The sequence below is a fragment of the Mastigoproctus giganteus genome, chromosome 9 (assembly GCF_048544385.1).
Source record: "Mastigoproctus giganteus isolate SK-2022 chromosome 9, ASM4854438v1, whole genome shotgun sequence".
NCBI classification, from domain to species: domain Eukaryota; kingdom Metazoa; phylum Arthropoda; class Arachnida; order Uropygi; family Thelyphonidae; genus Mastigoproctus; species Mastigoproctus giganteus.
In genome coordinates, this window is record NC_143583.1 from 69631248 (window position 1) to 69645591 (window position 14344).

The window sequence follows — 14344 nt, forward strand, 5'->3', positions numbered from 1 at the left end:
CTAGGAACACAGTGTGCACAAACACATCATATGCAAATGGCCATGGAGAATACCATGCATGCTTCCTACTGATCAACATCTCTCACACAATTCTCAATATCTCTGCCAGTTGCTTTACTGTTATATGACAATCTTCTGTCATGATTACAGAAGCAGTGTTCATGGTTTCTGTAGTAAGAGCAGTGGTTGGAGCTTCAGGAACAAAATTTTTGTGATTGAATTATGTCCATCTTTAAACATTCTAAACCACCTGCAAGCTGTGCTATATAGAAGTGTAGATTCACCATAAGCCTCTAACATTTCATATGCTTCAGCAGATGTTTTCTTGAGATGGAAACAAAATTTGAGAGCAGCATACTGTCTTTGCATATCACGTCCATTGTTACATGGGTGAAACTAAACAGGCATAAACTTGACCAACTGCCAAGGTCACATCGTGTGCACTTGTCAACTGCACAGTTGCTATGTGAGCAGCTTGGTTTAGTCTTAAATTCCACAGCTCAGCTAGAAATAGCAAGCAATACGGTTGTTCATGAAAAATTATGATCATTCTTTATTTAACAGCCCTCGTAACATGAAGATGATCAGGTACAAAGGGAGAGTCATACTGGAAGGTAGAAAAATTTTAGGTACTATTAAAGAGCAAGTCAAGTATCTGGGAATCCCCTGTAGCAAAATCAATAATTTTCACAATTCCATGTATAGACAGAAGCTACTGTATGTGGAGAGCAGATAGGCACAGGATGGAGATGCGATACTAAGTTGCCAAACAGAATAGTAGAAATTTTTAGAATGGTATTAATGGTTAGTCAAGAAATAAAGTGTAGATAAGAATAGTTATTCAAAGCAGGCGGAAATTTATCCATTCCTACATAATGTTTTTCAAGGATAACAACAACACATTGTCATCAATCTTGAATGTGTATAAAAATATTTCTGCACATTCACAATACCTGTTGTCTTTTGCAAAAGCAGTAAGGGCATCCTTTGCCTCAGCAACTGCTTTTCTCCAACCAGCAATTATAGTCTGAGGATGAAGTTTCATAGCAATCAATTTTTCAGCTTCTTTAAGTAGTTCACTTGCCAGGACTGTTACCGATGTGGTACCATCACCAACTTCATTATCCTGAACTTTAGAAATATCTAAAATTAAGAAACAAAAGAATGGCTTTTTTATAATCTTATAACTTCTATTTTTATATTAAAAAATGTAAAATATATTTTTGGGAAAAGTACATCAGGAAGAAACATTACTTTGAGAAGTAAACACAAAAATACTGTGATGATAATTCAGATTGAGCAGTTGTTAACACAACTGGTGAAAACAGGAAACACTAAACCACATTACAAGTACAGAAAATTCCTCCTTTTGGTATTTTGCTGTTATCCAGCAAAGTGCCAAATCTTGTTCCTATATGATTTGAACCAGATATTGAATAATAAATAGAACTCAAACTTAAGAAATAGAAAGCACGTCATGGCCACCACCCAGTCAATGTCAGCCAGTCAATTTACAGATCTAAATCAAATGCATTTATGCAAATTAACAATGAACTAAATCATAATCAACAGATTTCTTCTTTTAACACTGTACTTAGCCTTCAGAAAAAAGCCTGTTTCTAGCTCTAGAGATGAAGTTGGTCTCTCCATTCTCTTGTTTGTCCATGGTCTCTTCTTCCTATAGGTTAATAATCTAGCACTTGTTGTGGAAGTATATTTTTATTCATTATTTGCACATGGTTAAGGGAGTTTTCTGATAATCTTCTAATCTGCTGAACCAATGTAAGCAGGGTCAAGGTGTGGTGCCAACAACACATGGAGGAATGCCACCCCTCTGTGTTACCAGGCAATACTAGGTGGCAGATGACTCTCATCAACCGGTGCAATGCCACCATTTTGCTTATTGGAGGCCTGAAGTGGTGGAACCCATGTTTAGTCTCCAGAGCTAAGTTCCGGTCAACCCTTCCCCATCTCTTTTCCATCATGCAGTATGACTGATGACTTTTGAGGTTATGATGGACATCATGGCAAGATCCAATCTTCCTTACATTTTGAGGATACAACTCTAAAACGGCATTCGCAGGCCAGCTGCCAGTTAGTACACCGGACCGGACCTGTTGGTAGCAATTTAGGAGGATTCCGGATCAGCTAGTATATAATCTTACTACCTCTACTCTGCCAGACAGTGACTGCAGGGAGTCCGAGCAGTGTACGCGGGAGGAATTGTCGAGGCCACGATATGTCAAGGATCTGGGTATATTCTTACCATGTGTATGCCATATCCAAAAATTTCATTACTTAATACAACATGTCCCCTCCCCACCTTTTCTAACAATTGAATACACCATGAATTGTCAAACTAATAGAGTAAGCTTATCTGCGAAAAGATCTAAACCTCCCAAACACTTCCTAGTTCATTTCACAAATATACGTGGTCTCAAATCTAATCTCAACGATGTCCATTTCCACTTGCAGACTGCCAAACCCCATGTGCTTTTTCTAAAAGAATCTGTTATCAGTTGATTCAACTACTGCTCATCTCAGTTGCCCAAATTATTCGCTGTATGATTCCTTTCGCCTCAAAGGTGGTACTTGTGCATATGTCCATTCCAATATTCCTTGTCAGAGACTTGGCAATTTGGAATCTCCTCTTTTCGATCTTCTCTGGCTTCAAATCTCTCTACCTAATTTTGTCAAATTCATCTGTTGTCTCTACCATTCTCCCAACTCCACTAATCACTTGGAGCTCTTTCCTAACAGTGAGGTAATTTTCCTCGGTGATTTTAATGTTCACAACTCCAGCTGGCTTCTGTATTCTAGTCACACCAACCCAGCAGGTCGAGAAGCTGAGGCTTTTGCAATTACTAATGACCTTGCATAGATTGTTCATTTACCTATAAGAATACCGGACAATCCTAATCATACAGCCAACACACTTGATCTTTTTCTCACAAACAACCTTCTAAGTACACAGTCTAAGTGAGTGGTCCATTAGGCACCTCAGATCACAACTTGGTGATTGTCTCTTCTCCAATGGAGCCTTTATCTCATGGCTATTCCCAACCTCATGTTGTTTGGCATTACAAGAATGCAAAATGGGATGACCTGCGAGATTTTTCTTCTTTTCCTTGGTTTGATTACTGTTTCAAAACTTCTGATGTCAACGTTTGCTCAGATTGTGTCAGTGAAATTATTCTTGTAGGAATGGAATCTTTTATTCCACTCTACTTTAAATTTCGTCCTTTATCTAAACCTTGGTTTTCCAATAAATGTGCAAAGGCCGTTCTGGAGAAGAATGTTGCATATCATAATTGGCTTGTTTCCAATTCTTCAGTTTCATTTTCTGCCTACACCAAAGCTCGCAGCAATTGTAAAGCAGTTAGTAATCAGTCCAAACTAGATTTTCAACAGGCTAAGAGTACTTGCTTCTTGCCCTAATGGTAGTCGAGCATTCTGGTCTCTTACCAAAGCTATTGGCCGCAACTTTTGCCCATCTCTGCTCCCACCTCTGTCAAAACTAGATGGTTCTATTGTCACTTCAGCCAAGGATAAAGCTGACCTGCTAGCATCCCATTTTATTTCCAACTCATGTATTAATGATCTTAGTAAAACACCTCCCACCATTTCCAACATGATCCATTCAATGCCTCCTGTGGTCCTCCGTCAAAAGGATTTTGACGAATCTTGATGCTAAGACAGCTCCAGGTCCTGATAGTATTTCTCCACTTGTTCTCAAAACCTGTGCTCCTGACTTACTCCTATTCTTTGCCGCCTTTTTTCACTTTCTTATTCCAAAGGTGTTTTTCCTTCTTCTCGGAATTTTGCTCATATCCAGCCAGTTCCTAAAAAGGGTGACAAATCCCTCCCATTGAAATTACTTCTACTCTTTCTAAAGTAATGTAGATATCAATTAACCTCCAACTCTTAAACTACCTAGAAAACTTCTGTCTGATCAACGACCGCCAATATGGATTCTGTCAGTGCCGATCTACTGGTGATATTCTGGCTTATGTTACCCATTTACGGACAAATTCAATGGACAAGTTCGGTGAAACACAAGCAGTTGCTCTTGACATCTCAAAGGCTTTCAATCTTGTTTGGCATAAAGGTCTTCTAAACAAGCTTCCATCTTATGACTTGCCAACTGTTTTTTGTTATTGGTTATCCAGTTCTTTCTGGTCGCTCCCTGAGGGTGATGGTACATGGCTCTCTGTCTTCTAACTTCTCCACTAATGCTGGTGTCCCCCAAGGTTCAGTTCTTTCCCCCACTCTTTTCCTCTTGTATATTAATGACCTTCTTCCATTGATTGGAAATCCTATCCATAGTTTTGCTGATGATAGCACATTGCATTCCACTTTCCATTTTGAGAAACCTTGCCCTGCTTAATCAGCTTCAACTTCTCGAAAATCTCTACCAATTCCTTAAATGCCGATCACCAGGTAATCCTCCAGTGGGGAAAAGACAACTTAGTTCATTTCAATCCTTCTAAAACTCAGTCTTGTCTTATATCTCGCAAAAAGATTTTCTGCTTCTATGCTTATGTTTGGTGACACTCCGATTTCTAGGCAAAATGATACCTCTTTTGGGGATTACCCTGACTTTTAATCTCTCTTGGCACAAGCACATTACAAATATTGCTTCCTCTGCATCTAAAAAACTTGGTTTTCTCTTTCGCTCTCGGCGTTACTTTTCTTCCAAACAGCTGTTCACTCTGTACAAATCGCAAATCCGCCCTACCATGGGTGGCACCTCTGTAGCCAGGTGGGCAGGAGCAGAAGTGCGTAGCACATGCTTCTTGATTAGACAGGAGTTTGAGCCCGTGAGCCACCAAATACGGAGGATGCAGAAAGGTCAGGGAATGACCACCGCATATCCCTGGAGAAATATGGCCTTAGATGCTAATGCTCCTAAAAAACCAAACAACAACAACAACAGCCCTACCATGGAATATTGTTCTCACATCTGGGGTGGTGCCCCCAAAACCTCTCTCAGGCTTCTTGATTCCATTCAGAAGAGGGCAGTTAGGTTAATTAATGATTCATCTCTAACAGAGTCTCTCCACTCGCTGTCTCATAGACATACTGTTTCTGCTGCATGCCTCTTCTACAGATATTTCCATGGGCTCTGCTCTTCTGAATTGGCTTCTATAATTCCTGCTATCTTTGAAAACAGTCCGAACACATGCCGCCACCAGCCGACATCCATTTACTGTCCAACTTCTAACTCACAGAACCAATTTTTCATCTTCCTTGTTTATTCATTCAACTGCTGTTTTCTGGAACAACCTACCTTCATACATATTTCCTGAAAATTACAGTTTGTTTGTTTGTTTGTTTGTTATTTGGTTTTTAGGAGCATTAGCAACTAAGGCCATATTGCTCCGGCATATGTGGTGGTCATTCCCTGACCTTTCCGCATCCTCCGTATTTGGTGGTGACGGGCTCAAACCCCGGTCTAATCAAGAAGCGTGTGCTACACACTGTTGCTCCTTCCCACCTGGCTACGGAGGCACCTGAAAATTACAGTCTACAGAAGTTCAAGTCTAATGTCAGCAAATATCTTCTTTCATCTTCTCAACCTCCAACTCAAGCACAGTACTAAGTACTATAGTACTTAGTACCTATAGGGACAAAGTACTATAGTACTTAGTACGAAAATTTTCATTTACTTATACTCTTTACATTTTGTTTTTTTATTTCTCTGTTTTTCATTCAATCTAGCCTTATTATACCCCAAAGGGATAGTAAGAATTATCTGTGCTGCTTCCAGTCTTTGTCTATCCCTTTGCTTCAAAGCCGGATTTATAAGAGCTGCTTTTAATGTGATGGTACATAGCCTTAGATGAGTTACTCTAGTTATTTGTTTTCCAAAGTGCTGTCTGATTATTTCATTCATTCTATTGTAGCTTTACATTTTGAATTCTAAATCACTTTTATAGTGATATAAACAGATTTAACATAACTAAATTAAAATCAAATGATTAATTAACATAAACCAAATGATAGAATACATTAAAACATTGCATGTCAGTTCCTATAGTAAAGTATAGTGATTTTAGATATGAAAATAACATGGTTCATTACATTGCCCTCCCACCTTCTCTCTCTCTTTGATTTATATTTTTTTCTGTCTCAACTTCTATTCTATTTAATTGATCACTTGGTTTTAATTTAATTATTATTATTTAGTTTGTTTAAATTTGCATTTTAGGTTGTTATACCTGCTTATTTAACCTATAGAGAGCAGTGGCCACATTTTTTACTTCTGAAGTTTGATTTATATTTGTTATTTATTATCTGGTTAGGATCATACAGATATTTAAGAACATCCATTGGCACTTTTCTGGATAGCTGTCAATGACTGAAATATGATCCTTTTTGGAGTTCAAAAGCACTAAAGTTCCCCTGAGGAGGTAGTGCATGTGATTTTCAGTTTTAGTTTTTATTAATTTATAAAAATGTGGTAATCATTCTTTAGTGGAAGTGGACAAGTATCTCCTTGGCCAGGGATCATGCATTTACACTGCTGGAGGTGAGTGTTGCTCTGTTTTGTCTTCTTTGTTTCAGTTTATTTCATTTTATTTTTATATTGGCTTAGTACACAGCAGCAGAACTACACCTTACCAAGTCTATCTTTTAAAAGATGGCAGGAATTTGCTGTATTTGCAAAGTGATTTAGTGTCTCTCTCTTTTTTTTGTGTGTAAGTTTAGAATATCACCACATCAGTCCCTATAGTAAAATATAGTTATTCTACTATATTCATAGGCTAGGAATTTCTAAAGAAATTCCTAGTCTGCGACTAATTTTAGAAAAAACTGTATTTAAGATTATGGTTCTGACAGCACAGTGGGATAAGCAAAGTGAAATCACAACATAATGAGACTTAATAAACATAATCTGAACTCAAAATTAACTTGCCCCTTATTCAAAACACTTCTGCTCCAACTGTTCAAAACACTTTTAAAATTGCTTTATTTAAAACCCAACTCTTCAATGAAAAAAATTCTTTCAGAAAGCACTTTGCATTTGCAAATTGTCTTTGTGAAGATCCATTCAGGCCAAAGCTCCTTCCTTTTGAATCAAAAAGAATGTCTTATCTATCAAGATTTCCAAATAAGGAGCCTGCTTAAACATCTGACAGTGAGGGATTATTTCTGAATGGACAATACCACTTATATCAAAAAAAAATCAACTCTGTTTTCACTTTCAATATTGACATACAGGTAACCTTTACTGATCACAGGAGTTAGGGGCCGATGAACAAAAGATATCTCAGGTAAATATCTCAGCATTGGTGGGGGATACATTTCCAATGAGATGAAAAATCCAGAAACAATATTCTTAAACAGAAATATGCAGAGGTAATATTATAAAGTTATGTGCATAAAATACTTCAAGTGTTTCAACTTATCAGTATTCCAAAGATGACAGCACACCTACCTACACATGCAATCCTAATTTTTTATTCCCAGCTTTTTGATTTACACCAAAAAAGGCTAGGAATAAAAAAAAAACTGATTTACATACAATATTCTTGTTGACACCAACCATGCAAGAAATGCAGCCAGAAAAAAAATTTTTAGAGTGGTAGAATAAAGTCTGTCTATACAGACAGAATGACTGGAAAATAAGGCAAACCCAAACAGCTAGTGAGTCAACTCTGCAGGTTTAAGATGAACAAAAAATAAATGAAGGAAAGACAGCATTGAAAACTCTGGAATGCCAGTAAGACGATATGTCTCTCTGAATGGCTAAGGTGTCAAAAACTGAAATTAAAATTTAGAGAGAATAAAATGAAGATCGCCTATTGAAGAATATATGGAAATACTTGGAGGGAAGGAGGATTTGGCCACTGATGCCTCATCTCTTCAGACAAAAAGCTACAAGGTGCCCCAGCAGCCGAAGGCACAATGAGTGCTTCGTAATCCCCCAATCCAGAAAAGCCTGAGTTGAGTGGGCTCAATTCTGGATTGAGGGATTATGAAGCAGAGTCCTGACTAGTGAAGCACTCAAAGCTGTCAAAAATGCGATAAAAAATGCTCAAAAAATATATAAATATCTAAAAACAGAGTGCCTCTAGTGAGGATAAATTTAATATTTCTTAGTAATTACTAAAATATGAAATTAAATTTTAACAAAAAAGGAACCAAGGAATACACAATACATTAAAAATAACATTACAATAACAACCAAGTCTGAAACAGTGATGGCACAATCATGTGCTAACGTAAAATATTCCACCAGATGGATTAGAAAAGACCGCTATATTGTAATGAAATGCACAGAAAGCAATTGGTCCTTGAGGTTGTCATAGACATTCTCTCAGATTTGCAAGACAAGATGTACTTGCTACCTGGGAGTCTAAAACGCTGATGGAACTGATATTCGGGTGACACTCAAGTCAAGTGGACCCGATTTCAGCGAAGTCCAGACGGTCTGTGACAACCAAATCCTCTGCTTGCACCTTCACGATGGTGGGACTGTTAGTAATCCTGGGTATAACCTCCATGCACAAGTACATGGTGGGTGACCACCCAGGTGTGAACCAACGTAAGCAGGGGTCGAGGTGTGGCACCCACACCACATGGAGGAACGCCGCCCCTCTATGTTACCAGGCAGTACTAGGTGGTAGATGACTCATCAACCGGTGAAATAACACCACTTTGCTTATTGGAGGCTTGAAGTGGTGGAACCCATGTTTAGTCTCTAGAGCTAAGTTCCGGTCAACCCTTCCCTATCTCTTCCATCATGCAGTATGACTGATGACTTTTGAGGTTATGATGAACGTCGTGGTGAGATCCAATATTCCTTACATTTCGAGGGTACAGCTCTAAAACGGTGTTCGCAGGCCGGCCGCTAGTTAGTACACCAGACCGAACCTATTGGCAACTCTCTAGGAGGCTTCCGGATCAGCTAGTGTATAATCTTGCTACCTCTACTCTGCCAGATAGTGACTGGAGGGAGTCCGAGTAGTGTGTATGCAGGGAGCATTGTCGAGGCCACGTTATGTGAAGGATCTGGGTATATTCTTACCACGTGTATGCCATATCCAAAAATTTCATTACTTCATACAGCATGTCCCACCCACTTTATCTTACTATTGAATACACCATGAATTGTCAAACTAATAGAGCAAGCTTATCTGCGAAAAGATCTAAACTTCCCAAGGCACTTCTTAATTCATTTCACAAATATACGTGGTCTCAATTCTAATCTCAGCGATGTCCATTTCCACTTGCAGTCTGCCAAACCCTATGTACTTTTTCTGACAGAATCTCAGTTATCGATTGATTCAACTACTGCTCATCTCAGATGCCCAAATTATTCGCTGTATGATTCCTTTCGCCTCAAAAGTGGTACTTGTGCACATGTCCGTTCTGATATTCCCTGTCAGAGACTTGGCAATTTGGAATCTCCTCTCTTTGATCTTCTCTGGCTTAAAATCTCTCTACCTCATTGTGTCAAATTCATCTGTTGTCTCTACCATTCTCCCAACTCCATTAATCACTTGGAGCTCTTTGACATCCTCTCTTTGCAACTTGACTTTCTCCAGTCCAACTTTCCTAACAGTGACGTAATTTTCCTTGGTGATTTTAATGTTCACAACTCCAGCTGGCTTCCGTTTTCTAGTCACACCAACCCAGCAGGTCAAGACGCTGAAGCTTTTGCAATTACTAATTACCTTGCACAGATTGTTCATTTACATACAAGAATACCGGACAATCCTAATCATACAGCCAATATGCTTGATCTTTTTCTCACAAACAACCCTTCTAAGTACACGGTCGAAGTGAGAGGTCCTTTAGGCACTTCAGAAAACAACTTGGTGATTGTCTCTTCTCCAATGGAACCTTTATCTCATGACTATTCCCAACCTCGTGTTGTTTGGCATTACAAGAATGCAAAATGGGATGACCTGCGAGACTTCTTTTCTTCTTTTCCTTGGTCGGATTACTGTTTCAAAACTTCTGATGTCAATGTTTGTTCAGATCGTGTCAGTGAAATTATTCTTGCAGGAATGGAATCCTTTATCCCACATTCCACTTTAAAATCTCGTTCTTTATCTAAACTTTGGTTTTCCAATAAATGTGCTAAGGCTGTTCAAGAGAACAATGTTGCATATCGTAATTGGCTTGTTTCTAATTCTTCAGTTTCATTTTCTGCCTACACCAAAGCTCGCAACAATTGTAAAGTTATTAATCAGTCCAAACTAGAGTTTGAACAGGCTAAGAGTAGAAAACTTGCTTCTTGCCCTAAGGGTAGCCAGCATTCTGGTCTCTTGCCAAAGCTATTGGCCGCAACTTTTCCCAATCTCTGCTCCCACCTCTGTCCAAACCAGATGGTTCTGTTGTCATTTCAGCCAAGGATAAAGCTGACCTGCTAGCATCCCATTTTTCTTCCAGCTCATGTATTAATGATGTTGGTAAAACACCTCCCACCATTCCCAACAAACTCCATTCAATGCCTCCTGTGATCTTCCGTCAAAAGGATATCAAAAGGATTTTGATGAATCTTGACGCTAAGAAAGCTTCAGGTCCTGATGGTATTTCTCCGCTTGTTCTCAAAACCTGTGCTCCTGAACTTACTCCTATTCTTTGCCACCTTTTTTCACTTTCTTATTCCAAAGGTGTTTTTCCTTCTGCTTGGAAATTTGCTCATATCCAGCCAGTTCCTAAAAAGGGTGACAAATCCCTCCCATTGAAATTACTTCTACTCTTTCTAAAGTAATGGAGAAATCAATTAATCGCCAACTCTTAAACTATCTAGAAACCTTCCATCTGATCAACGATTGCCAGTATGGATTCCGTCAGTGTCGATCCACTGGTGATATTCTGGCTTATGTTACCCATTTATGGACTAATTCAATGGAAAGGTTCGGTGAAACACAAGTAGTTGCTCTTGACATCTCAAAGGCTTTTGATCGTGTTTGGCATAAAGATCTTCTAAACAAGCTTCCATCTTATGGTTTGCCAACTGGTTTTAGTAATTGGTTATCCAGTTTTCTCTCTGATCGCTCACTGAGGTTGATGGTAGATGGCTCTCTGTCTTCTAACTTCTCCACTAATGCCAGTGTCCCCCAAGGTTCAGTTCTTTCCCCCCACTCTTTTCCTCTTGTATATTAATGACCTTCTTCCATTGATTGGAAATCCTATCCATAGTTTTGCCGATGATAGCACATTGCATTCCACTTTCCATTTTGAGAAACCTTGTCCTGCTCAATCAGCTTCAACTTCTTGAAAATCTGCCACCAATTCCTTAAATGCCGATCTTCAGGTAATTCTCCAGTGGGGCAAAGACAACTTAGTTGATTTCAACCCTTCTAAAACTCAGTCTTGTCTTATATCTCGCAAAAAGGATTCTTCTGCTCCTAAGCTTATCTTTAGTGACACTCCGATTTCTAGGCAAAATGATATATCTCTTTTGGGGATTACCCTGACTTCTAATCTCTCTTGGCACAAGCACATTACAAATATTGCTTCCTCTGCATCTAAAAAACTTGGTTTTCTCTTTCCTTCTCGGCGTTACTTTTCTTTCAAACAGCTGCTCACTCTGTATAAATCGCAAATCCGCCCTGCCATGGAATATTGTTCCCACATCTGGGGTGGTGCCCCCAAAACCTCTCTCAGGCTTCTTGATTCCATTCAGAAGAGGGCAGTTAGGTTAATTAATGATTAATCTCTAGCAGAGTCTCTCCACTTGCTTTCTCATAGACGTACTGTTTCTGCTGCATGCCTCTTCTACAGATACTTCCATGGGCACTGTTCTTCTGAATTGGCTTCTATAATTCCTGCTCTCTCTTTCAAAACAGTCCGAACACGTGCCACCACCAGCCAACATCCATTTACTGTTCAACTTCAAACTCACAGAACCAGCTTTTCATCTCCCTCGTTTATTCATTCAACTGCCGTTTTCTGGAACAACCTTCCTTCATACCTATTTCCTGAAAATTACAATCTACAGAAGTTCAAGTCCAATGTCAACAAATATCTTCTTTCGTCTTCTCAACCTCCAACCCAAGCACGGTACTAAGTACTATAGATTCTAATACCTCTCGTGTTTGGGGTTCACATAAAAAAAAAAAAAAAAAAAAAGTAAAGTTGACTAAACTGAAGGTTTGTTTGTTTGGTTTTTTTTTTTGGAGCATTAGCAACTAAGGCCATATTGCTCCGGATATGCGGTGGTCATTCCCTGACCTTTCCGCATCCTCCATATTTGTTGGTGACGGGCTCGAACCCCGGTCTAATCAAGAAGCGTGTGCTATGCACTGCTGCTCCTTCCCACTAAACTGAAGGAAGCTCCAATACAGGGTGAGGGGTGTGAAAGCCTTCAGCCTCTACTGTTCCTGCATATTCTCTAGTTTAAGAATATTATTTGAAAGTCAGGTGTGAAATACATACAATAATATTGTACGTAATTCACTCCTGACCTCTACATAGGGATTATAGAATAACTGATTTCTTCTAATGCCATAATTCTATAATGTTCTTTCACAAGTGGAATTGGATGTGATAAATGTTATTTTAATGACAAAAATTAAAACTGCACTCAATAATTGTTGTCATTTTAACAGCCCTCTCAAAAATATAAAGCAAGGCATGCTAGAGACAAAGCCAGCTGAATAATAGTACAACTGTGACAAGCCTAGTACTCATAAAAGCCTTGTGATTGCTCTCTAAAATGTTTCTTAGTTTGGATTTTTTTTTTAAAATATAGACATAATTTACTATTGAAAACTTTTGAATCTTAAGAAGCTCACACATACTTTGCATGAGCGTTGCAATTTCTTGAGTCAGCAAGGGCTACTGGCAAGTGCTGATTCAGGAAATTGACTTTAATCATCAATGTCAGAAGCTTAAACAACAAAGAAATAGAATTGAAAAAAGAACTAGTTGATATAAGATATCAGAATAGCTGCTTCAAACTATACAATTCTAAATTAATTGTAAATACAATTCTAAATTTCTTTTGTACAAACTACAATTCTAAATTAAATGTAAATATAATTATAAATTGCTATTGTACAAACTATACAATTCTAAATTAATTTATCTAGAAGCTACAGTTCAAGGAGTCTTTCTACAGTGAGTCTTTTAATAAAATGCACTGAGTGGTGCTTAGTTAAAACACACAGAATGGAGGGGGAGAGAAAACTATAACTAAGGTAACCAAATATGTTAAGGGCAAAAAGAGAAGGGAAGAGAATGATTTTTAAAAGCAAGAAGTAAATAAACTGATGATTTGATAAAGGAAGGTGCTGAAGCTTTTACTAAAGAAGAAAAAAACTGAAATGGAGAAATTTTGGATTCTATCTGTACTACTGAGGTAGAAAAGGTCTTAGAAAAAATGTATGGAAACAGCAGTTTAGGTGATAGATCTGAAATGGCAAAAGCTGTAGGGAAAATAGTATCACAGTGGCAAAAATAGAACAGTAATTATAAAAAAAAAGTCAAAACTGAGAGAGCCAAAGAAAATTTGAAAGTGAAGATTAAATAACCAAAAATTGGAACAGGTTATTAATTTTATGTATCTAGGAACAATGTTTAATGAAGATGGAATGTTAGACATGGAAATAAATAAAGAATAAATAAAGCAGGAAATTTACGAAACAAATTAAATTTATTTAATTGGTCTCATATCACATTATCCCAACATCACTTTCCAAAGTACAAATTCCATAAAACTGGACAAAGACATTACTTTACCATATATAAAAAGGGAAACAAAGCAACCAAGTGAAAATTACAGAGGAATTTCACTCCTTACTGTATGAGGTTAAATCTACACAAATATCTTAGGGAAGAGGGTTAGAAATACTTATAAATGTACCTTTGTGGAAGAATAGTACTAAGCCAAACAGAGGATGCCAGGATTAAATATTCACACTAAGACAGATTACATATATATATTTTTTTAGTATAACAAGAACCTGCCCTTAGGATTTGTTGATCCCAAAAAAGCATATGAATGGAGTACCTAGAAATCTGCTGATTTTATATAAAATCAGCAGATTTATTTTAAAAAGTTTTATATAAAAATGGCAAATTTGCATTAGGCATTGAAGGAAAGCATTGTAAAATGATTTAATATTAAACATGGATAAGACAGGGATGCATCTTATCACCACTTTTTTTTATAATTTTCATGGACCTCTTTTTTTTTTTTTTCCTATGAAAATACCAAATGCAAAAGGTATTAAAATCTATTGTACTTAGCACCATGCATGGGATGAAGGTTGAGAAGACAGATAACATTTATCAACGTTAGACTTAAATTTCTGTAGATTGTAATTTTTAGAAAATACATGGGAAGGAAGGTTGTTCCAGAAAGCTGAAGTTGAAGAAG

General features: G+C 37.8%; 1 protein-coding gene across 1 annotated transcript in view; it reads right to left on the reverse strand.

Moving 5' to 3' along the window:
- CCT2 (chaperonin containing TCP1 subunit 2) overlaps positions 1–14344 on the reverse strand; it is a 72761-nt gene that overhangs the window by 40431 nt on the left and 17986 nt on the right. Inside the window, exon 4 of the mRNA XM_090381934.1 lies at positions 954–1143. Coding sequence (XP_090238060.1) covers positions 954–1143 — 190 coding nt within the window. The remainder of the gene's footprint in view (positions 1–953; positions 1144–14344) is intronic.